Genomic DNA, 26,728 nt, shown 5'->3' with positions numbered 1-26,728 from the left:
CTGTGACTTCTCTTGGAAGCGGAGGACTCCCTCCGCGGTCTCCTGGAGGCAGCGCACGTGGTCTGCGGCGGCTGGATCCTCCTGCCAGCACTCAGCTGCTGGCAACGGGACAAAAGGTTTGGATAGGAAGGTCACCCTGGTGGCGAACAGTTCCTTGAGGGACTCCATGGGGGTGTACTCCACGTGGTCCCATGCGTACAAGTTGTGACGGGCCTGGGGCAGGTAGGGGCGTTTCACAGACCTGCGTCCCACAAATAGTTCCTCGCCGCTCTCGTCATCCACCAGAAAACCGGAGCCATGTTCCACAGAGAACCACAGCACGGTCCCTTGGCGCCGTTCCAGCCTCGGATCCCCCGGTCGTGGGTTTTCCAGGACGTGGATCACTCACTCCTTGATACTTTTCTTGTAGTCCCACAGAGTCTGGGCATTCGCTGTAACCTCCGACGGACCGTCAGGTTCAAGTTGGAGAACGAACTGCTCTTCCTGAGGGGTGGAGTGGACACTCCAGCCGCCTCCACTGCACCAGCCAACACGGCGGACGCCTTGGACCTTCTCTCTGGGTCCCGCTGCACCTGGGATAGGCGTACTTTTTGCAGGGCAGCCTGCACCTTGGGCTCGTCGCCTCACACCATTTTGGCCTAGTTGGGCTGCAGTGGACGCACCATTTTGTCGTCTTCTGTTTCTCTGGCACACACTGGTTAGAGAGGAGGAGTCTTAGGGGTGGAGTCTTCACTCTTTGCAATTGCACTGGGCAGTTCCCGGTGGGCAGGGCTGTTACTTCCAGCTCTTGGGCTGGGCGTTTCCCTGTTTTCCCACTCTTGAGGTACAAGAAGAACATACGCCATCACAGGCAAAGATGGCGGATTAACCCCTCGGTAGCCGGCGCGCACTTTCCTGCGCCTGTCGCTCCGCAATAAATGTAGTAAAGTCATTTTTCATGGGATTCTCTGTAAATCTATTGGCCTGTAGCATAAAGGCATGCAAGTAAATACTGTTTGTGACGCCAATTGCAACTTGAGCCTCCCCCCAGGGCCCTACTATAACGAGCGACCCAGGTGTAGGTATAGTGCGGCCTAAAATGTCTCTTTATGTGTGTCACGGTGCTCCTACCTGGATACCGCTGGACCCCAGGCTTTGGCTCCGAAGCAATAAATAGGGGGAATAATTGAGGGATTTGAAAGAAAGATTGAGTCCAGACCTTGTAGGTAGCTGAACAGCAGATTTACTTGAATAAACGTTCATCAGAAACAGTCTTTAAGCTTTGTCTTGGTCCCAGCAGGCTTTAGCATTAAACTGGCAGGCAAACTCCACTCTGCTATATCTTTCTCTGACTCTGATGTACTGACAGGCTTGCTGTATAACTCATCTTCTTCTGTATGCTGCACCCTCTCTCTGTAGTCTGGCTCTAGGTTTCCTCCTGAGGCTTCAAGCTTTGGCCTCCATGGCCAGCAGAGCTTATGGTGCTTTGGCTGGCATGGGCACATCCAGCAGGGACGTGCCCCTGCACACCCTTCCCCTAGCAGGGCGTAAGCTAGACTGACTAGAACTTCTGCCCCACCCTTCCTGCAAGAAGTAGGACTCGCCCACCTCTCTCCAGAGGGGGGGGGGTTAGAATGGAATGGAAGTTCCATTCTATCTACATACAGCTCATATTTACTGCTACCTGCTGGTGAACCAGGCACATTACATGTGAACATAACAGTTGCATAACAAAATAGGAATGCACATTGTGGAGGACCTGGAATAAATACACAAGATGACATGAGGTTAGACCAATAAAGACAGTAGCAGGGTGTAGGAATGCTAACACCACTCGGGGCTGTTACACTTAGGGCTCTTTCACACTTGCGTTTTTTTCTTCCGGCATAGAGTTCCGTCGTCGGGGCTCTATGCCGGAAGAATCCTGATCAGGATTATCCTAATGCATTCTGAATGGAGAGTAATCCGTTCAGGATGCATCAGGATGTCTTCAGTTCCGGTACGGAACGTTTGTTGGCCGGAGAAAATACCGCAGCATGCTACGCTTTTTGCTCCGGCCAAAAATCCGGAACACTTGCCGCAAGGCCGGATCCGGAATTAATGCCCATTGGAAGGCATTGATCCGGATCCGGCCTTAAGCTAAACGTCGTTTTGGCGCATTGCCGGAGCCGACATTTAGCTTTTTCAGAGTGGTTACCATGGCTGCCGGGACGCTAAAGTCCTGACAGCCATGGAAAGTGTAGTGGGGAGCGGGGGAGCAGTATACTTACCGTCCGTGCGGCTCCCCGGGCGCTCCAGAGTGACGTCAGGGCGCCCCAAGCGCATGGATCACGTGATCGCATGGATCACGTCATCCATGCGCATGGGGCGCTCTGACGTCATTCTGGAGCGCCCCGGGAGCCGCACGGACTGTAAGTATACCGCTCCCCCGCTCCCCACTACTACTATGGCAACCAGGACTTTAATAGCGTCCTGGGTGCCATAGTAACACTGAAAGCATTTGGAAGACGGTTCCGTCTTCAAATGCTTTCAGTACACTTGCGTTTTTCCGGATCCGGCAGGCACCTCCGGCAACGGAAGTGCATGCCGGATCCCAACAACGCAAGTGTGAAAGAGGCCTTATACATCCACTTAAAGGAGTTTTCTTGTCCTTTTATTTTGACAGCCTACTATTATCTGATTGGCAAAGGTCCGACACACCACACCCCTGACTCTAAGGAAGCATTCACACGACCGTATAAATGTATCCGCATCCGTTCCGTTCCGCAAATTTCAATTCATTTCATGTCCGCATCCGTTGTTCCGTTCCGTGGCCCCGCAAAAAAGATAGAGCATGTCCTATTCTTGTCCGCGGTTGCGGACAAGAACAGGCATTCTCTATATAGCATGGCCATGTGCGGTCCGCAAAATGCGGAAAGCACACGGCCGGTATCCGTGTTTTGCGGATCCGCAATTTGCGGACCGCAAAACACTTATGGTCGTGTGAATGCTCCCTAATCTGGAAGTCAGCGCTGGAACTACAGCTCCCTGCATTGTGTGTAGTGGGCGGAGCTGTTAAGATAGATATGAGATAGATAGATAGATAGATAGATAGATAGATAGATAGATAGATAGATAGGAGATAGATAGATATGAGATACATAGATAGATATGAAATAGATGATAGATTGATATGAGATAGATAGATAGATATAAGGTAGATAGATATAAGGTAGATAGATATACAGATAGATAGATATGAAATAGATAGATGATTGATAGATAAATAGATAGATATGCAATGAGCAGGATATGGGTAGGCGCTGACGCCACTTATGCAGTAGGCCGGGATTCAGGTGGATAATAGTCTGTATTTTGTCGTGACGCCAATTGCAGCGCGCGCAGGGTACTACCCCAGGGTCCTTTCAAGGTGTTATAACGCACGACCCAGATTAGGAATGCCAGAGTGGTGTAGTGGCCTATAATGTCTCTATAGGGTAGTGGAATTTGTGTCAACGGTGTCTCCTACCTGGGTACAGCTGGATTCCTGGCTCCTGGTTCACTTGCAATAAATTTGAGTGTAGTGATAGTAGGAGTAATAGAGGAATTTTGCAGCAGAAATGATGTTCAGACCTTTAGATGAAGTTCAAACTTTTCTTTACTGAAGATAACTTGTATCCAAGCAGTATACAGCTTTGGTCTCTGGTCCCAGCAGGTTTTGGCAATCATTGGCGGAAATAAATGCTTCTGCTTGATATGTGGGGAGCTTGCAGGATAACACGTCTGCTTGGTAGCTCTGTAACTGTGGCAGGAATTAGTCTTCTGCACTTCTCTGTAACTTCTGCTGTATGGGGACAGACTAGCTGAGGAGGAATGGCTTCTCCTAGGTCTCTGGACTTATCTCTCAAATGGTTCTCAGGGGATGCTTTCTTCCTGGAGCTCTGGAGGTCCTAGTTAGTTTTCTGCTTCTTCATCCAGCTGAGGTTGAAGTTGATTAGGCTGGGTATTTGATCAGGTCTCAGCCGAGACAATATCCTTGCTGTCTTCCCTATGCAGGGGATCTCCTACACACACACCCTACCCCTAGCAGGGGGTGGGCTACACTAACTCTAATTTCCTTCTCCACCCATGCTGCAGGATGTGGGAACAGTCCACACCTCCACAGAGGGGCAGCTAAGCTGGAATAATCAATTCCAGCCTAGATACACTAAACTAGGACTTGTACCTGGCCAATGCATTGCTGCCACCTGCTAGTGAACCTAGAAAATGACAGGAACTATGGAATTTAACATGGTTTTAGATGCACATTTGTGAAGACATAATATAAATGACATCAGATGACAGTATACAGGCTCTTAGAAGATAGTAGCGGGGTAGAGGAGTGTAGTAACACAACTCTGGGGTGTTACAGATAGATAGATAGATAGATAGATAGACGGAGCTGGATCCGGCAGCAGAAATCAGCACCAGAACTGTGTAGTGGACGGAGCTGTGCGGTTCTGGTGCTGGTTTCTGCTGCCAGATCCAATTCAGGACAGCTGTTTGGTGGGGTGGTGGGTGTCAGACACCCGCTGATCAAATAATGATGGCCTATCCTGAACATACTGTAGGTCATCATTATAAAAAAAGGACCAGAAAACAGCTTTAAAGTAAACCGAATGTACCTATTCTTGGAAAAACCCTTTAACAAACAGATAAAAAGTAGCTGGAGAACACCTAGTGACACAAGAGACTAATTCAGCGACATAATAATCATTATCTGCTACCACTTCTAGATTAAGGAGTAAGCGATTGGGCTATTGCAAGAAGATATTAAAAGCCCTGCTTGACAAGACTTCCAAACCTTCTCCAGAACAATTTATGTCATCCAGACATTGCAGAGGAGAGAACGTTGGCCGAGCTCCATGTGCAAATGAATTAAACAAAAACTCATTACAGTACAAAAATAGCAATAAAATCTGATTCTTGCAGCTCTGTTAAACCGCAAAGCTTTCACATTTGTCATGGTCATTGAGACGCAGAAGCGCTTTTAACCTGGAAATCATGTCATGGAGAAGTGTTTTCAAGGTTAAGTGACTGTCTAGGGATCAGTACATCTGACCACGCGATGCCTGCTCAATAAGGTCGCCAAAGCTAAAATAATTAATTGTCTCACATTTAGCATAGAAAAAGCCTTTTCACAACTTACTGCAGGCGTCAACATGTGGCTCTCCAGGGTTTGCGAAACCACGGAAAACTCCTAGCATGCCCTAACAGTAAAATGGTCCCACATTGGTCACCTAAGTTACAATGGTGGCAGTTTTGGATAAAAAGGCTCATTTTCAAGAAGTTTTAAAAAACATTTTTTGCAAGAGTTTTTGATCGGAGCCCGACTCCAGCCATCCCCACAATCAGCAGTTTGAAGAGGCCTTGACACTTCAAGGTCTTCTTTCAGCGTACCAAACACAGTGTCGTCCATTTGATAGCGATTGTGCATGGTATTGCATTTCAGCCCCTCGTATACATGATACTTACCTGCTTCCAGGCACCCGCATCGCTCCGTATCCCTGCACGGCCGCTTCTGCATCTCCTAGTCGTAGGGATCAAAATATCCGATGACGGGGAGAGCAGCCAATAGCAGGCCACGACAGGGACGAACCTTCCTAGCAGCGACGGAGAGATGTGGCGGCAACCGTGCAGGGATCCGGATTGACTCGGGTGCTGGGGAGCAAGTAAGTATAATGTATATGAAGGCATTGGGGGGATCTTTTAGACCTTGGATAACCCCTTTAAGTTAATTGACGATATACACTGGAAAACAGGGACTTGTATGTAATGTATTTTACAGTAAGGGAAGGTTTACATGTAAATCTAAATATATAATATATAATATTATATATATATTATATATGACATATACACTTTGTAGCCAATGGTTTTATTGCTCTAGTACATAAAAAAAAAAAAAGCCACTTTGCAGAGAGTCTTAAAAATGTCCAAGTATTTTGTGTTTACAGCTTCTATGCGCACAGCTATGTGTCTCCATGGTTACAGACTACAAACAAAACCTGTCTGTAGTCTGATCATAGGTTGGTTGTATGGAAGGTCACACTTCACCCTAAAGGTTCATATATTCAAATGTGCTGTCAATATACTGATGAAGATAGATAGATAATAAATATGAGGTAGATAGATAGATAGATAGATAGATAACAAATTTTGAGATAGATAGATATATGAGAGATAGATAAGAGATAGATAGATAGGAGATAGATAGATAGATAGATAGATAGATAGATAGGAGATAGATAGATAGATAGATAGATAGATAGATAGATAGATAGATAGGAGATAGATATCCAAAAACCAAATGATAAGCACTCCAGTATCTGTGAAGGGTATTAGACCCGTTTATTTCCCCAGTCACAATGTTTCAGCCCTGCACAATGAGCTTGACAAAGGTCTCATTGTTTCTGGCTGAAACGTTGCGACTGGGGGAAATAAACGGGTCTAATACCCCTCACAGATACTGGAGTGCTGCCTCATCATTTGGTTTTTGGATATTGTCTATGGAGTTATGCCTAAAGTCCAGGAGGGATTGCACTCAACTTCCCTACTGACTGTGCTGCTGCCACTCTTTGTTTATTGTATTAGATAGATAGATAGATAGATATTATATAGATAGATAGGAGATAGATAGATGATAGATAGATAGATAGATATTATATAGATAGATAGGAGATAGATAGATAGATAGATAGATAGATAGATAGATAGATAGATAGATAGATAGATAGGAGATAGATAGATAGATAGATAGATAGGAGATAGATAGATGATAGATAGATAGATATTATATAGATAGATAGGAGATAGATAGATAGATAGATAGATAGATAGATAGATAGATAGATAGATAGATAGATAGATAGATATGAGATAGATAGATATTGGATAGATAGATAGATAGATAGATAGGAGATAGATAGATAGATAGATAGATAGATAGATAGATAGATAGATAGATAGATAGATATGAGATAGATAGATAGATATGAGATAGATGTTATGAGAAGGCTTTACATTTCCAAACAGAACCTAGTGGTCACCTTGTACTGTACCCGTTGAAACCTTCTCAATAAGACTGCACACAACACTTCTTATAAAAAAAAAAAGAGGAATATAGAAAATTTCATGATTACCAGTTGTCGCAGGTATTCTTGAATGGCGTTTGGATAGACAAGAACGCTGACAGCAACCAAGGAATTCAGAGCAAAGTCAAATATTTGGTAGCAAAAAAATGGGATAATCCAAGCTGCATGTTGCTATTGGGAATAAAAGAGAAAGCAGTTAAAATCTGACAGATTCAGTGCGTATTCTTAAAGGGGTTCTCCAACCATTTATCAGGAACCAATGGAATAAGTGGTACATGTTACATCAGTGGGGGGTCTCACTGCTGGGACCTCCATCGATAATAACTAGAGTGGGGACCTCTACTGCCATGTTGCTTTCCACAGTTCAGAGGTGTTTATGGAGTGGCAGAATTTACAAGGTTAATATAAATTCTTAGTTTTATATCAAATCTGCTAAATGCTGACCAGAATGTTTCGATGCTAGCAGAAATCATGAGAAAACTGAGATACAGAGCTAATAGAAAATTGAATAATTTCTGTCTATAGAACGAATAAGTTTTACATAAAAATAGAAAATCTCTTTTAGTATAAATCATATTAATGGTTATGCCCACATTTGTATCATTTTCGCTGCAACAACATATCTAAAATAAGTTCAAAAAACATATCCAACTGCTTTGTGCCTACAGCACCTGTGCAGATTTAGGCCTCTTGAACACGACCGTATCTGATTTAGCAGTCCGCAAACTACGGATTTGCAAAACACGGATACAGACTATCTGTGTGCCGCATTTTTCTGTTCTGCACGTCCCGCACTATTGTAGAAATGCATTTTTTGTCTGCAATATGGAAAAAAATAGGACACGTTCTATCTTTTTTGCAGCGCCATGGACTGAACATACATGTGCCGTCCACATCTTTTGCGGCCCCACAGAAATAAATGGGTCCACATTCTGCAGGCAGAAAATACAGTGGTGTGCATAGGGCCTTATGACATTGTTTACAAGAGGTTTTTTTTACATTTTGTACATGTGGTTTTTCTTGACGTTTTTAAAGTCCTCTATAGAATACTATGGGAAAAACACCTCAAAAACTAACCTCAAAAACTCAACAGAACCACCAAAGCCGAACATGCATGTATAGTATATAGATATTTAAATAATGCCCTCATTAAAATAAAGAAACACATTAAAAATACTGCAGTCACTGTCCAAAAATGCTGAAAACAATGCTGCAAAAACCCTCTAAATTCTGTGTGTAAAGGCACTCAGTGGGTGGTTTCTCATAGTGTTTTTTTCAGAACAGTTTGTCATGCAGTTTTTAATGCAAAATCAGAAGTGGATTCAAAATGAATAGGAAATATAAAGGACAGACTTTTCTTGGATCCACTATTTTTGCAACAAAAAAATGCTGTGTGTGAAACCACCCTAGGGTCACATTCACATGGATAGTAGTATTGTCACGGCCTATGTTATGTTGACCGTGACACGGTTGCCGTGCAGACTGGTTGCTGGTGGCAACGTGTAGTTTTCGGTTTGCACGTGCACTTCCCCTTTAAGGTGAGTTTTCCAGCTGTTTGGTGAGCATGGGGTTAATTTCCTGACTAGGTGTGGATCAGGGTGTGGTCTCTTTGAGCTATTTAGCCTAGGCTTGTAGCATGGAGGTTAGTTGTGCTCTAGCCTTGCTGTGGGCTGGAAGCTATGCTCTATTCTTGGGCAATTTCATCTGCCCAGTGTCACGGCGGACGTGCACTCAGACTAACAGATAAACCACCAACCAGGCTCTAGGCGAGAGGCAGGGGAAGGGTCACCTCCTAGCTAATCCCTGACCTCTCTCCCTGCACTACACAGCCCACATGCAGACCTTGGTGGTAGGTATGATGTGTCCCCGTGCCTGGGCTGAAACACCCTAAATTCCCTGAGATGGTGAAGAGGGGAAATAGGAGCAGCCTGCTCGCACAGAACCAGGATGGGAGAGATGACACAAAACAATCAAACTTGAAACCACACTTATCTTTCTGAGCTGGAACAGACAACCTTCCTTCCTAGCTTCCAAGACCAAAGTGATTCCTATAATCCGCTCAGACCACTGGGATGGAGTGCTATTTAAACTAATGACCCCACCCAGTGTACCTGATGGGAGGCGGATCCAGCACAGCTTCAAAACAAAACACTAAACTCGTGCTGCTATTCTGGCCGACCTCCGCACATAGTCAGAGTGGGGCATGACACCCAGTCATTGAGGGCCACCTTGTTGGACATCAAGGTCTTTTAGCAATGTCATCCCTATGTCTTCTCCATGTCTCCACCCTTTCTTATGTCTGTGGGTTTGATTTGGAGTTTGTTTGTTATGTCTTGTGCGTTGTTACATGTCTGGTCTGTTGATGTTGTGTCCAGCATGTCTGCTAGACATTTCCCTTGTTTGTCTTCTCCTCCAAAAGGGGGTCCCTGGAAGTTCCCCGGAGGGGGAACAATTAGCAGCACTGCCTGGGGCTGCCATGCATCATCCCGCATGGTGGTCCAGATAGTGACTACTGGATTCAGTGTTTGGGTGTTGGTGCTGTGTCCTTCCTGGTGTGTGTTTGGGCCTAGGTGCATTACTAATATCCAGTGGTTGTGGTGTGGATGGCTCTAGTTCCTGGTTGCAGCTGCGTCAGGTAAGTGTCCATGTTTGTCCTGTTGGCACTTGTGTTTGCTGCTTCTGGACACTTACCTGTCGTGTCGTCCGCTGCTAGCTGCCATCATCTCCTTTAAAGCTAGGTCTGTGTGAGACTCCGGTTCCTCTGTTTCTTGGAGGAATCAGTTGTCTCTGCCTCCTGACGCCATTATGCAGGGATCGATAGGGTCAGTAGGGCCGAGGTTCATGAGTATGAGCCCCCCCCCCTACCATCGAGGGTGGCTCATACAGTCAGGGGCACAGAGATAGGATTTAGGGATGGATTAGGAGGTGACCTGCTCCCTTTTCCCTGATTTCAGGCCTAGTTGCTCTTTCCCCTTGAAGACATTGCACGGTGGGGGGTTTCCCCCACTCCCCAGCGTGACAAGTATTTGGTCAGTATTTGTAAGCCAGAACCAGGAGTGGGTCCAGAACACAGAGCTACAAATCATTCCATTACAATTTTTCTCTGTAGGTTCTGACTTACAAATACTGTGAGTGTCCTTAGATTATGTTCACACTGCATAATTTGAAAGCAGAAAACTATGGAGGTGATTTTTGTTGTATTTTGTGCATTTTTAACAGTGTGAATGCCTGCAAAATACATACCAAAAGAACACATTTGGAGTCAAATTTTTTGGCCAAAATCAGCTTCTAAAACACTTCAAAGAAGTGAGATGCCACATCAGGAAGTATATTTGAAAATGGCAGCGTAAAAATACTTAAAAACCTATTTTAAGACAGTAGTGTAAAAATACCCGCCTATGTGAACTATGGTGCACATTTTCTGCTTTCAAGCATTTTTGAAGTGCTACGAAGTGTAAAATTGCCGCTCTACGTGCCGAAATACTTTGCCATGTGAATATGGCCTTAAAGTAGAACTCCCACTAAAAATTATTCTCTGACTTGTTAGAAAGGTGTATGATGTAATCTGTAGTGAATGTAATCTTCTTACCAGTGACTGGATTTGTGAGTTATCCCCTCCCTTCTCATCCTCATCATCCTCAGCAGTATCATGTGACCAACTCTCTGATCTTCACCTGACACAGGACAGGAAGTCCGTTACTTCTCTATTCATTCCTAGGAGACTGACATTGAGGCTCCAATAGGAATATATAGAGAAACTGACTTCCTGTCCTCACATAAGATGCTGCGTTATTTTGAAAGTCAGAGTGTTGGTCACATGACACAGCTGAGGATCAGAAGGGAGGTTATAACTCGGAAATACAGTCACTGATGAGAAGATTACATTCCCTACAGTTTACATCATGTACCTTTCTAACAGGTCAGAAAATAAAATTTTGTGTGGGAGTTCTTTAAGCTGAAAAAACACATGCAGTTTTTGATGCAGTTATTGAGCCACAGCCGGCACTAAATCCAAAAAGAAGTAAAAGTATAAACTTTGGAAAGACGGATTCTTCTCATTTGTATCCACTCTGGTGTTTGACTCAAACAAACTGCCAAGAAAAGACACAGCAAGAATAAACCTTTAATTTACCTTGTAGGCACCGTATGTGGCCATTGCACAGATAAGAATCATTAAGAGGGAAATTGAAGTAGCAATGCACATATCTAGAAAAAAAAAGATAAAACACGAGAGAGTCATTAAAAATCTGCATGTTATGTAAGGGCTCATTCAGATGAGCATAAGCGCTCTGTGCCCGTATTGTGGACTGCAAATGGCAGTTCTGCAATATATGAGCACTGGCCGTGTGCACTCCAAGCTGTGGATGTGGACCCATTGACTTGACTGGGTCCATGATCTGCAAGACACGGCCAAAGATAGGACATGTCCTGTCTTTTGCAGAGCGGACGCACGGATCGGAAGCCTACGGAAACACTACAGAGTGCTTCTGTGGGCTTTCAGGTCTGTGCTTCTGTGGGCTTTCAGGCCTGTGCTTCTGTGGGCTTTCAGGTCTGTGCTTCTGTGGGCTTTCAGGTCTGTGCTTCTGTGGGCTTTCAGGCCTGTGCTTCTGTGGGCTTTCAGGTCTGTGCTTCTGTGGGCTTTCAGGTCTGTGCTTCTGTGGGCTTTCAGGTCTGTGCTTCTGTGGGCTTTCAGGTCTGTGCTTCTGTGGGCTTTCAGGTCTGTGCTTCTGTGGGCTTTCAGGTCTGTGCTTCTGTGGGCTTTCAGGTCTGTGCTTCTGTGGGCTTTCAGGTCTGTGCTTCTGTGGGCTTTCAGGTCTGTGCTTCTGCACTGCAAAAGATAGGACATTTCCTATTTTTGCTGTATTTTGCAGATCGCTGACCCATTCAAGTCAATGGGTCCGCATCCGCAGCACGGAGTGCACACGGCCAGTGCCCGTATATATATTGGACCGCCGCATGGGCACGGAGCCCTTGTGTTCGTCTGAATGAGCCCTAATAGAAACTATATGTAATGTAAAAAGCAACAAAGCCATGCAATAAAACTTGGAGTGGGACCAAACGGAGTATACAGAACTGAAAGAATATGAACTAGTAGCAAACAGCATATATCAGAGGGGTTAGGGCAGGGGTCAGCAACAGTCGGCACTCCAGCTGTTGTGAAACTACAATTCCCAGCATTCTCTATTCATTTCTATGAGTTCTGAGAAGAGTAGAGGAAGTATGCATGCTGGGAGTTGTAGTTTTGCATACCCCTGGGTTAGGGTTTATGCATATAGCCTGTGCACAGGTTCTGTATGGAGCTGCACAGCCTCCATGTGCTGCCCTAAAGGTTCAGTTAGTTGGTGTATGTACAGAGATACTCTCCCTTGGAAGCAATGCTAACTTATAGCAAGGTACATACAAAGTCCATTGACCCATGTCTAAGGGTAAGGCCATGCCGTCAGGTTTCCTGATGCAGTTTTGGAAGCCAAACCCAGGAGTGAATTAAAAGAATAGGAGAAGTCATATCGCCCTTTATAAGAGAGTGCAATGCTTTACTGGATGCCATATTAAGAAGCTATCCTCCCCTAGTGACATTGCTGTGTGGATGTAGCCTACAGAGACACAAGGTATTAGATTTCCATATACTGGGGAAAAAAAATAAAAATATTGCAGAAAGTCGTCCCACGAGTTCTGATCAGGGATTAGCCAGATGTAGAGAAAATCTCACATGGATCCCTTGAGACAATGAGTATTAATTAATCTACATGCCTTAATCCTCAGTGTGCTCGACAACAACTCGGCTCCGAAAACGGTTACATTTACCAATATCAACATCCATAATTACACATCAATGTGTTATTTTATACTGTAGGATTTTACTGTGCTGCATTGGCTGTTGCACTATAAGAATCCAATGGTGTAAATTAGGGATGCTCAACCTGCGGCCCTCCAACTTTTGCAAATCTACAACTCCCAGCATGCCTTAATAGCTGTAGGCTGTCCAAGCATGCTGGGAGTTGTAGTTTTTCAACAGCTGGAGAGCTGCAGGTTGGTCATCCCTGGTGTAAATGTATCAAAACTGGTGCTATGGAAAGTGGGGGCAGACTGTTGTGGGCATGCTCTGTGTTACTGTGCAGGTAGGGGAAGGAAGGAGATGAAGAGCTCTCCTCTATTATTGTCAATTGTGCTCTTCAGGCTCCTTTGCCTTCAGCTTTATAATAGATGTGTTACCTTTCATTGTAATCTTACCCTGATTATCATGAGATGACTCAGTGTACATAGCACAATCTGAAAAGTGGAGGGCATGCTAATTTATTGTAAGGGATGTGTGGCTGGTGTAATATCACTCTCTGACATGTAGTTTTTTGGAGACCACGCTATGTTAACAATCATATTGTCTAATAATAGTGCCACACGTAGTGGTCATGCACAATATTGTCAGGATCTGCATCTGAAGTGAGTATGGAAAGCTGCCATCATTGGGCGGCCGACAAGTTCTTTACTTACTGGCATCATCCATGAAGTCAAAGTCATTCCTCAGTTCGGTGTTCGGAAGGTGGTACAGGTCTGGGTTAGCAAGGGCACTCAGCAGTATAAGGAGGACCACCGAATTTATTATCTGTGAAGAGAAAACATGAAGCATTATAAGGTGCAGTCTGGATGTGCAATCTTATTTCATGGACCAGTGTCCCCAATATTTAGTGGGTTTTCTTGGTCTCCCACATGGGGAGTGATGCTGGGTGACGGCGCGGATAAGAAGCCTTTTCATCCGAAATGGTGTATAATTATACCCCTCCTCCCTGTGCAGGAGCAGAGCGGTAACTGGAACCTACTGGGCCCCAATGCTAAATCTGCAGCATGGCCCTCAACCCATGTCAGTTAGAGTACAGGTCACATTATAAGGGGAAGATGGATCTTTTGGGCCCTTTCAGACTCCAAGACCTGAGGATAGGCCATCAATATAAAAATTCTGGAAAAACCCTTACAGTCAGAGGCATCCGGAAATACAGTAAGCTCTATGCACCTCTACGGCTGCCATATACAGCACTGAGATATATTGGGGCCATGTGCAAAAGGTCTAAGTGTCAGCCTTCACTGTTTTTCTAACATTATATTCCTGAATCTGGAGGCTCAGTGCTATAATTCTTGCCTAGAATTGTGGAGGACGGCAGAGCTGCAAAAAGGGATGATTATTGGCATTCGGGCCAAGGGTGGCGGTATTTCTGAAACTGTGCAGTTTGTGAACTGTTCACATGCTGCTCTGATGAAAGTGTATTGTGAGGGGACAGATGGCACCATAGTGAATAAGTGATGAGGAAACTGCAAACATCACCTGCCATTGATGTGAGAGGTGAAGGTTGGCTATGAAGGTGAGGGTAGACCAACACTGTACATTGAAGCTGCGAGTCACCAGAACGAACCAGGGGCATACCAGACGTGTGTCTACTGCTTATGGGGCTCCGACACAGACGGATGGTCACTGCACCTATACTCACAAAGTTGCATCAGTAGAAAAGGCTTCATTTTTGCAGTAGTATCAGAAATGGATCTCCACTGATTGACAAAGGGTTGTCTTCTCCAATGAGCCATGTTTTATGCTTCATTGAACAGATTGACGTTGAAGTGTCAGGCAATAAACATTAGAGAAGGAACACCCTGCAACCATTGCTGGAACAACACAAACAAGTGGTGGCAGCGGTAAAGTCTGGGAAATGTTTTTGGGGCATTCTATGGGCCCACCCATCCATGTGGAAGGCACTCTCAACTGATTTGTGTATGAATCCATCCTTGAAGATCACGTACACCCATACATGCTGATTGTCTTCCCTGGGGCGGATGGGATCTTCCAGAAAGACAATGTGACATGTCATACGGCTTTGTTTGGAAGAGCATGACCAAGACTTCCAAGTACTACCCTGTCCCCCTAATTCCCCAGACTTGAACCCAATTGAGCATCGGTGGGACCACCTCGATCATCATGTTCACTCTATGGATCCTCCCCCCTCGCCCCTTCCGGTGTGGGGTGCACTGCAGCCAGCATGGTTCCACATACCTGTGACAACCTACCAGGACCTTATTGAGTCACTCCCTGCCTGTCTAGCTGCTGTCCGTGCTGCATTCAGCGGTTACTCTGGATATTATCTTGTGGTCATAATGTGACTCATAGTCATTGATGGACATTATATATATATATATATATATATATATATATATATATTCAGTGTACCTGAATATATCTAACATATGCATAGCATAATACTCTCATGGAGTGCACCATACCATAAATTTGGCCAGCGTCCAGAGAAATACATGTAACCAGCCGCACAGAGGTCACCTTTCCAATCCAGGTTATTAATCCTCTTTCAGATTATAAAACAAGATAAACTTCTTCATGGTTGGGACATTTAAGAGAATTAAGCTATAAATAATTCTAGAGGTTTGAAATGTAAAGAGGACATTGTAGATTTAGTCGGGCAGTAGGACAGTTGACTCATTTTTTAGAAAGTCAGCATTATGTGCAGAGGACACGGATGTTGATACACACGTGGAGACTGTGGGAAGTCTGAGTAGAGGCCACTGATATAAACACTCCTCAACATTGAGATTGCAACACCAAGAAGGAAAAGTAATAAGATTACACAAATCACAGGATCCATAGACATGTTCATGATATGCAAATAATAAAAAAAAGAAAACAAAATATTAAACATCTTGATTTATCCAATATTGAGTATGAGCACATACATGCATGTACACTTCCTGGCGTGCTATCAGTGAGGTTATTAATGGCTGTCTGAGGAATCTTCTGCCACGATGAGTACAGTTGGGCATGTAAATCATAAAGATCTGCTGCTGGCAGCTCCATTTGCTATTGCCAACCAGTGACGTCCCAGATGTGCTCGATGGGAGACAATTCTTAAGACGCTGCAGGCCGTGGTAGTATTTTTAGGCCATGCGGTCTGCTCACAGTGCGTCCTGGCGTTGTCCTGTTGCAAAAAGGATACTTTGGAGAAATGGCCGTACTACTGGTTCCACAGCCAAATCAATGTAACGCCGAGCTGTTAGTGTATCTGAAATGAAGACTACAGGAGTCTCACCTACCATATATTATGTCACCCCACAACATAATCAAGGAAGTAGGACCTGTGTAACATTCCCTTGTGAAGTCCCCTTCATGGCTATCACTGCATCTGAGACAAAAATGGGACTCATCGATGAAGATAAACCTCCATTCCAGGCTCCATTGTTGCCATGCTGTGCACCATGATAGCCTTTGAGAGCGGTGGTGTGAAGTCAATGGAAAACCTTTGGCTGTACTTCTGGCTTGTAGCCCAATGCCGTGTTAAGACCTTCAGATGCTTTGTGTGGACACTGTTTGCTTCCTTAAGTCTTGAGATGTGATGTTCAATTTCACTTGAAGCACAGAATGGATCACTATGCACCATTCTTTTAATCAGACATCCTGCCGGTGCTGAGGTTTGCCTCTTTGCACTTCTTGTTGTCATTCCAGTTTGTCGTTGTTCTCCCAACCTCCGGGATCACACAGTGCTGACATTTCGACCTAGATCTGCTGGAACGATAACTCAAGGTCTATCAGGATTCTGTCCCTCTTAGTTTACGACAAATGGTTATAACTACCATGTCGATGAACAGGAGGCATCACATAATCATCCCACACAACTTGATCCGATTTTTGAGGTTTCATGTGGCTAAAAAACTTTGTTTTGAATCTGGCTTTTATGCTCCTCCCACATGCCACAGATTGGAGCTAGGCGGTTGAAAATGTGATCATTTGCAGATCTCATTGACTCCTGCTTCTTCCTCAATTTGCATAACCTTATGGCTTTCTGAGTTTCAACACCACCACATAAGCTGGCTTAATTGTCCGCAACAATTTATTTGAGCCATTTCTGCAGATAGGAGGAAAATAAATTAGGTGTAATATGCGCCAATTTGATAGCCCCGCCAACTTGGACATTTATAACTCATTTTTGGCCTGATGCATTCTTTATGGTGAAATTTCTGGAGAAAACAGTTGATATATTAGGCGCAAATCAAAACGGCATTCTTTTTGGGGCATTTTACGCCATAATTCTGGCGCAGCATGCTTAGTAAATGTCCCCCATTGTTACCCTTTTGCTCGTCAGTGTATGTGTGTATATATATATATATATATATATATATACACACACTCACACAGGTATCACTTTCCAGCATTGTTCCTGTCAGCAGCATCACATAAGGAAGAAAAATCACACCGTTAGCTGTAGTTAATTACGCCCAAAATGTGCTTACATGCAGGTGAGACACGACCATCGGGTGATGCTAAGAAAAGCTGAACCGTCACCTTCCACATGAGTCAGTAGCATTAATCTCACTCACCGAGCTCGTAAACAAATTACTCATTCCATAGATGACAAATAACAGCAGAATTTCTTAAAGGACAAATATACTGCACCTCAGAGCTACGAGGCATGACGGTGACATCCACCGTACTCTCTTAGGGTACACATTCACACGAATGGACTGGTAGCTTATCCTTGAGGAGTACATGCAAAGTATAGTAATGATCCAGCAAGTTCCCTCTGATTATGGTTATGGACAGCTTAGGGTGTGGAGGGCACCACAGCCAAATGAAAGTTGTTTTTTTTTTTTTTTTCCCCCCAGGAGTACAATATTAATGAGATATCCTCAAGATAGGTCATCAATATCAGATTGGTGAGGGGCTGATTCTCGACACCCCTACCAATAAACTATTTGAAAGGGTCGCAGCGATCGGTGCTGCTCCTCACAGCATACCAGGCATAGCGCCATACTGTGTATAGTGGCTGTCCTTGGTATTGCAGGTTCATTTACTTGAATGGGACTGATCTGTGCGTGGCCCACGTGGCCGATGAACATGGTGCCTAGCAATAGAGTGCTGCATCCTCTTCAAGCAACAGAACCCACTAATCTGATGACCTATCCTGAGGATGGGACATTCATATTTTATTCCTGGAAAACCCATTCAAAAACGAGGCCACATCTGCAGCTACAATACTGGAGACCATCAAGAAATGGACCCCCTCTCTCCAGGGACCACATGGCAACCACATTGATTTCCTCCATGGTACAGACATCCTTGGACTTTGGTGTTGGTCGGGCATCAGGAGCAGTATGAACTTCCACTTCCAATTTAAAGGCTATGTACACATTTGGGGGTATTTTTTTATTTTTTATTATTGCTTTGTACTTATTTTGAGCTAAAAATCTTTTTTTCATTTGGTCTTTATTAACAACTAGAAATCCTTTTTTCGGTACAGAGCTGAGATTCTATACCAGCAGCCTGTCAATTTTTTGTCTTTTCAGGCCCCTTATCTCCGCTCTCTGACTTTACAAACACTCATTATAGCTCAGCTTTTATCTTATTGATAAGAATGTGGGTTAAATAAGTGTTTTTGACCTCTCAGTAGTTTAGAGATAAGGTTTAGGCACAAAGTGAAAGTACCAGTCACACAGTTAGAAAAACAGTTAACCCTTTGTGACAGAATGGCTCAATATTTTTTTTTAATAAAGGCCAATTGAAAATATGATTTTTAGCCAATAATAAGTGAAATGCAATCATACAAAAAAAGGTGTACATAGCCTTTAAGCTCCACACCCCTTACTACCTTGGCCCTGCTTCCAAAATCATCCCTGGTCATAAGCTCAGGACAATTTTACGTGTCTATTTGCTGAGATGTCTACTATTTGCTGAGAACCTAGGACACCAGTAAATACCAGTGACCCATGGTCGAGAGCGTTCCTATTGACTTTACTTACTGTTCAGTGTCTCCATTCAGTAAAATATAGTCTTGGAGTTGTTTATCGCATGCATCCTATTCTCATTCATGGTCACCTTCATCCTTCCTTATAAATGCAGGTTTCAGAACTTGCAGTAAGGAAGATTTACGGCCTCCCAGCTTTGTTAATGAGCACTGCGCATTAAATTGTGTTCAGCGCCACTAATGGAACTGCATTGATGGCCAACAGGTACTTATTGCTAATGAAAAACTGTCCAGAACATTAGAATAGAACAAGGACAGCACAAAACGATATTTACCAGTTATTTACGACTTTCACTCCATCTCAGAGGGATTTAACTACAAGGGACGGGACTTTTCCAATCTCTGTGTAGTGAGTACGGATAGCTAGACTGGTGGCATGACGGCTGGAGCAAGACTCTGTTCACACTGATAGCATGGCTTTAATGTATAATAGAAGCCATGAAGCTGTGCTGGATTCATCACATGACCGAACCAATTGGAGACTGTCAAATCATACTGGGAGCCATTGGGAACCCATTGAGGTTTCTGTTATTTTGACAGCAAGGAGTTTTTCCTTTATGGACAGGACCTAAATATCTGGATGATGCCCTTAAACCTCATGTCCACAACCGTATCCGTTTTGCAGTCTGCAAAATCCCTGCGCTGTCCGCATTTGTTTTTTTACCTCGATGGGTCCGTGGTCTGCATTTTGCCGATACATTCTATCTTTTTTGCGGAACGGACAGAGGATCTGTGTGCTTTCCGCATCTCCGTTCTGCAAAAAGATAGAATGCATCTGCACAATGTAGACCACAAACCCATTGAAGTCAATGGGTCCACAAAAAATGCAGATGGATGGTATCCCATTCCTATGTAACTCCTGTTATAAGTTATGAATGAATTACTAGCAGTTTGCAATGAAGGTCCAGATGGTTGTTACCAGTAGGGAGTGTGTCCCTGCACAGTCTGACACCGGTAACACTGACTGGATAGTGTCAAACTGTGTGGGGACACCCCCCCCCCAACTGGTAACACCCATCTGGACCTTCTTTGTAAACTGTTAGCAATTCATTCATAACTTCTAGTAGAAATAATAGAGGAATGCCACAGCATAGAGTCATAAGAATAGATGCTCCAGACTTTTTATCACATGGGGAGTGCAGAAAAAGCTAGTAAGACATATCAGGAGAGGTGACAGGTCCTCTTTAAAGCAGAGCGTAAAAAAAATCCAATTGGTGGGGGTGAGCAGAGCGCACTGCCATGTCCCCCATACATAAAACCAGGGCATTTTATTTGATGAATTATTTTGATGCATCATTGCCATTTATTGAGTTATTTGCCATGTTCTGTAAAAGCACAAAGCCCAGACGGCAATGCTTAGAAATCCCAGCAGTGATCCTGACCAAAGCGCTGATGAAATAGGCTGACGTATCCGGCCTATATCACAGCCCCAACCGGAGACAAGGAGCAAATCGTTTTATAAAACATACAAAAATGAACCATAAGCAGTGGATTTTCCCCTATGGGTATATATCTGAAAAACAAGACTTTGCTCTTTTATAGAATGTCACATTGATAATGAATCCGCAGAAAGATGTTCTTCCACTGCGCCGCACTAAATGACATAGAACAGGGAGAAAAAAAAGAGACGAGAGGCTCTCTCAGGGGGTTTTGCTTTTTATAGATTATTTCTTTGATGTAAGGATAAATGAAAAGGTACAAGAGACATCTAGAGGACAAACCAAGCCCCGGAGCTGACACAGCACTCCATTAGGCAGTGTATGAATAGTAACACAGAAGGTGAATCACAAGCAATTAAATTCTCTAAATGAAATGCTGCTGAGATGCACCGCTCTGTGGTGTCCTGGTGAGGGCGCTCTGGTGACGTACTGCAGGGGATACACAACTCCTGTCCCCATTGAAATCAGGAAGCTTACGAATGCCTGAGCGGGATAGGTTTAAATATTCTACTGCCTGATGATGTCATCTGGTCAGAGAAGCAAGCCAACAGTGAGGAGGCACCAGGACTGGCTCTATGCTGATAGGTACAATGTGAGGCATCTTATGTCTGGAGCCATAGGCACACCCTCAAAATGGTGTGCAGTCATAAAGTGTACAAATAACAGTACTGTTCTATTCTAAGTACCATTTATTATAGTACCCTAAAAAACAGAGCCACATGTAGGTCACATACCTGCTTCCTAAAGGGTTTGCACCTGAAACTATTTTCACTCTCTAAGGTGTATTTTCATCAATTACTCTAGTTCCCATCCCTCCTTGGATTGTTTTCTTTCCCCCAAATTTACCTCTTTTGCAGTTTTCTCTTATCCCCCATGCTTGAATCGTACTTCTTGGTTTGTCATGTGACTGCTGTCCCATTATACATCAGGGAAGTGAGATGTGTCCTGACCTCAGCAGATCATGTGACTTTTTTAGTATTTTTTCGAGGGCCACTTTAAGTTCCCAGTCCGCCCTTGATGTTACCTACAGCAACTGAAGATCGAAATTATTTGCCACTGGGCGGAATGGTGGCCAGAAAAAAGGTGGCGAAGCCTCGACTTCAATATCGTCACAAGAAGAGTCGGCTACGAGTTTGGAATAAAGTACGTAGAACAGTAGAAAGTAGAAGATTGGAAACGGGTGATTTGGAGCAATGAGACGAAAGTCAATAGACTGGGCTCTGAAGGGTGCAAATGGGTCTGGAAGAAAAAAGGAAAGGGGACTAACGGATTGAGAAATTGAAGGAAGTGTCAAGTTCAGTGGAAGCCTGATGATATGGGGTTGTTTCACAGCCAAAGGTGTTGGATCCTTGACCAGGATTGATGGTGGGGTCTCAATGCCGAGCTATATGTGAGTATCCTACAAGACGAGTTACTTCATACACTTGAGTACTATGGGTATGAAAAATACAACATAGTGTTCCAGCAGGGCAACGACCGGAAGCATACGTCATTGGCAAAGAAATGGGTCAATGTCAATGAAGTAAGTTGTCTGGATTGGCCCCCACAGTCCCCAGACCTCAACCCAATCGAACACTTGTTGGTAGAGTTGAAGAAAAAGCTGCATTCGTACCCAAGTGAGTCGACCAGTATGCACCAACATTGGGAACATGTAGAAGAGACCTGGGAACAGATTTCGGTCCAGACATGCTTGAATCTGATCGAGAGCATGCCCAGAAGGATTCAGGCAGTGCTGTGAAAGCCAAAATGTGGATTTACTAAATACTAATAAAAATAAAAATAAAAATTTGCTTTTAGAATTTTAGGAGCAAAACAGTAACAATGCAGTTACATGACAAGGATCTGCATAATTAATCATATGGTAAAATCTATGTATGAGATAGCCAAGGTGATTGTCTATAAAATGAAGGTAGTCTCACATTCGAAGTAGTGGATGTTGAGATATGGAGCCTGAAAGTCAAAAGTTCAAAACATTGTTACCCTTTTGCTCCTCAGTGTAGATATAATAATGGACTGCTAGGAACATGAAAAGGGGGGCATGCAAGGCATTTAAATGAATAACGACTATCATGCTAAATGTCAGTGGCTGAGATTGGTCGGGCGGCTGGGGTTGGTGTATTCTAGTCAAGTACGGAGATAAATTCTCAGATAATCCTAAAGAAATAAGTGAGATAACATACAGTACACCGATATCGTTCTAGATGCAAATTCCTCTGTAAAAAAAAAATAGCATTCAACACTGATTGGTAAGGAGACAGCACACAGATGAATACGCCCTCCCCCTCACAATGAAGTGCTGCTCAGCAGGTTTAAGGGCTCATGTACACGACCGTATGTATTTTGCGGTCCGCTAAAAATACGGATGGCGTCCGTGGTGCATTCCGTCTTTGCAGAACGGAACAGCTGGCCCCTATAGAACAGTACTATTATTGTCCGTAATGCGGACAATTCATAGGACAGGTTCTATCTTTTTGCGGAATGGAAATTCGGACATACGGAAACGGAATGCACACGGAGTTACTTCAGTTTTTTTTTTTGCGGGACCCATTGAAAAGAATGGTTCCATATACGGTCCGCAAAAAAAACGGAACGGACACAGAAAGAATTACGTTTGTGTGAATGAGCCCTAATGCTGCTTTACTTTCCTCAAGTTTGGCCTGGACTGATGGCCTTGTTCACACAGAGCTCGGCAGGAAATCTGAGAAGCACAGTAATCTCCTTAGGATTTTATCACCTTACACAAGACAAGGCAATAAGGTCACTTCAGAGAGTCTAAGAGAATTACATCAGATCCTATGGTCCGCGCCGCCGCTTTCTACGATGCAAACCTCTTATATTGGTGATGAATTGCAATCATTTGTTCTAATAAGTGCAGAATCAATTGTTTCCTTCTACCCTGTTATTCCCATTTCACATCTATTCCACAACGTTTTACAATGATAATTATGTTTTGTTTTTGGTAAAAAAATTAACTTTTCTCACAATTCGGTTGAGTATATAGTTGTTGGTTACTTTAGTGGTCTATAACCCGTCACCTCTCCTGACATGTCTGTTTTGTAACGACATCCACCATGTAAATACCAACTCTGATGCATCTGTTCTTATGACTGTATGATGTACCGTTCCTTTATTATTCCTGCTAGAAGCTATGAATGAATTACTAGCAGTTTGCAATAAAGGTCCAGATGGGTTTTACCAGTTGGGGGTGTCATTGTACAGTCTGACACTGACAGCAGTGATTAGATACTGTCAGACTGTGCAGGGTAATAACCATCTGGACCTTTACTGCAAACTGTTAGCAATTCATTTCAAAACATCTGGCAGGAATAACAGAGGAATAGCACATCATAGAGGCATAAGAATAGATGCTCCAGAATTTATATCACATGGGGAATGCAAGTAGTTACTGAAACAGACATTTCTGGAGAGGTGACGGCTCCTCTTTAAAGAACACCTTTCTCTTGTTTTAGTAAATATTTCTGTTCTACATAAAAGTTACATAATACTTCTGAAATATATTTTCTTAGAATTCTGTTGTGTTGTTCCTCTGTTAATCCTCCTGGAAATGTATGAATACATAAACAACTAGGTTTTATAATACAACTGCTACTTCTGCCCCTTTATAGCCATGTCCCTTCCTTGTTCTCCTCATGTTTGTTGAGAAAGTAGAAATGGGCGAGGATTAGCTAAGACGTTGCAGCCTAGTGTCATGTATTTTAAAAATCTCTGCTTTCTGTCAGTGAATGGAATCTGTAATTTATATTTATATTACTACACTCACCTAAAGAATTATTAGGAACACCTGTTCTATTTCTCATTATGCAATTATCTAGTCATCCAATCACATGGCAGTTGCTTCAATGCATTTAGGGGGGTGGTCCCTGGTCAAGACAATCTCCTGAACTCCTAACTGAATGTCAGAATGGGAAAGAAAGGTGATTTAAGCATTTTGAGAGTGGCATGGTTGTTGGTAGCAGACGGGACGCGTCTGAGTATTCACAATCTGCTCAGTTACTGGAATTTTCACGCACTACCATTTCTAGGGTTTACAAAGAATGGTGTGAAAATGGGAACAGACATCCGTATGCGGCAGTCCTGTGGGCAATAAGATGCCTTGTGGATGCTAGAGGTCAGAGGAGAATGGGCCGACTGATTCAAGCTGATAGCAACGTTGACTGAAATAACCACTCGTTACAACCGAGGTATGCAGCAAAGCATTTGTGAAGCCACAACACGCACAACCTTGAGGCGGATGGGCTACAACAGCAGAAGACCCCACCGGGTACCACTCATCTCCACTACAAATAGGAAAAAGAGGCTACAATTTGCACAAGCTCACCAAAATTGGACTGTTAAAGACTGGAAAAATGTTGCCTGGTCTGATGAGTCTCGATTTCTGTTGAGACCTTCAAATGGTAGAGTCCGAATTTGGCGTAAACAGAATGAGAACATGTACCCATCCTCTGATGGCTACTTTCAGCAGGATAATGCACCATGTCACAAAGCTCGAATCATTTCAAATTGGTTTCTTGAACATGACAATGAGTTCACTGTACTAAAATGGCCCCCACAGTCACCAGATCTCAACCCAATAGAGCAGGGGTGCACAACCTGCGGCCCGGGGGCCACATGCGGCCCTTGATACCATTCTGTGCGGCCCCCAACCATCTGGTAACAGACATGTATGCCTATGTCTTGTGGCTGCTTACATGTATTTCTGCCATTAGATGGGAGTCCTGGAAGTGTAACTAGACATTAATGGCTATAAATGTGTGTTCAATATGCCCATAAGTACAATCTTTAAGTTGTAATACACCTTTAAATTTTTATTTCGGCCCTCGTCATTGGTTCATATGGCAATGTGGCCCCCAACCAGGAAACGTTGTGCTCCCTTGCAATAGAGCATACTTTGGGATGTGGTGGAACGGGAGCTTCATGCCCTGGATGTGCATCCCTCAAATCTCCACCAACTGCAAGATGCTATCCTATCAATATGGGCCAACATTCTAAAGAATGCTATCAGCACCTTGTGGAATCAATGCCACGTAGAAATTAAGGCACGTTCTGAAGGCAAAAGGGGGGTCCAATCACCGTATTAGTATGGTGTTCCTAATAATTCTTTAGATGAGAGTATCTATATTTATATTTATTTAGATAATATATATATACAGTGTGTGTGTGTGGTGTGGTATATTTATATATATATTTTTATATATATATTTTAATTCTCCTCCTTTACAAGCAGAAGCAGCAGGACATTCTCACACTCTGGATATTCTCACCCCAGACATTCATGTTACACCCAGAAGAGATGATATAGGAAGGAGCTTTATAGGAGACTTTGTTGGGTGAGACATTGGAGCAGCATGCAATAAATCTTACCAACCAGGACAGCTCACTTGTGTGCCATGGTGGGGCTGTCTGCCGTTACTTACTAGATATTAAACTCTAGATATGTTGAAAAACCTCCTCAGACCAAATATTGTAAAGAAAAGGCAGTAAGGAGGGGGATGCAGCTGCAGTTACTACCTTAGCGAGAATGTATGCTGTGAGAGGGAGGAGGGAGCAGGCAGTATAGACATCCACTGGTCACAGAATAGGCAGGAGAGACACAACATTTCTGGCTGCACTACATCTTACACAGCTTCCAAGGAGAATGAGGATTTTCACTTAAAACATTGAGTACACTTTCACCTTAACGGCTTGCACTGTACATGCATGACGGAAGTCCATGGTTTAAACATGGCGCCTTCCCAGAAGCTGAGCGGGCACCATAACCGCAGGGTGCCTGCTGTTTTACACAGCAGATACCTAGAGGATATGTCGTGATCATCGATATTGCAGATCTTGGACATTTTATCCCTCAGATGCCATGGACAATTGTGCCCGCGGCATCTGATCGGTCTTTCCCCAGGAGCATAGTGATCATACAGCTCCCCTGCTCTGAGATCGAGGGAGCCATTTGGTTGCTGTGGCAGCCTCGGTCCTTCTGAAGGCTCTGAAGCCTGCCACAACTATGCTCCTATAAGGGATATAATCAATCTCCTATAGGCTGCAATGTTAAATCATTACAGTCTAAGGGAGAAGTGATCCGACGCATGTTAAAGTAAAATAACGTTTTTAAAAATGTATAATAAAAATTCTAATCACACCCTTTTCCCCATATTAAAAATATAAATAAATTATCACACTATTAAAATATAAACGTGTTTATTAGGCTACATAAATGCACACGACCGTACGTGTTTTGCGTTCCGCAAATTGTGCATCTGCAACAAAAAACTGATGATATCCGTATGCCCTCCTTTTTTTTTTTGCGGATCCGTTGTAACAATGCCTAAAATGGACAATAATAGGACATGTTCTATTTTTTGCGGGCTACGGAACGGACATACTGATGCTGTGACGG

The 26,728-nt window shown here is 43.6% G+C and overlaps 1 protein-coding gene and 1 long non-coding RNA gene across 2 annotated transcripts in view; both read right to left on the bottom strand.

The window, feature by feature from the left end:
* The window catches only part of LAPTM4B (lysosomal protein transmembrane 4 beta), a 101,771-nt gene that overhangs the window by 50,297 nt on the left and 24,746 nt on the right, over positions 1-26,728 (bottom strand). The window contains exons 2-4 of the mRNA XM_040431254.1: positions 13,581-13,692; positions 11,224-11,297; positions 7,140-7,262 (exon numbers count right to left, since the gene is read on the bottom strand). Of these exons, the coding sequence (XP_040287188.1) occupies positions 7,140-7,262; positions 11,224-11,297; positions 13,581-13,692 (309 nt within the window). The remainder of the gene's footprint in view (positions 1-7,139; positions 7,263-11,223; positions 11,298-13,580; positions 13,693-26,728) is intronic.
* On the bottom strand, positions 793-4,182 carry LOC121000670. Its single transcript, XR_005778873.1, has 3 exons — positions 4,172-4,182; positions 3,787-3,802; positions 793-889 (listed from the first exon to the last, which is right to left on the bottom strand). It is a non-coding gene; the product is annotated as an uncharacterized LOC121000670 (long non-coding RNA).

The sequence above is a fragment of the Bufo bufo genome, chromosome 5 (genome assembly GCF_905171765.1).
Source record: "Bufo bufo chromosome 5, aBufBuf1.1, whole genome shotgun sequence".
NCBI lineage: Eukaryota > Metazoa > Chordata > Amphibia > Anura > Bufonidae > Bufo > Bufo bufo.
Note: the sequence above shows the minus strand (reverse complement) of the source record. Positions and strands in the feature narration are given on the sequence as shown.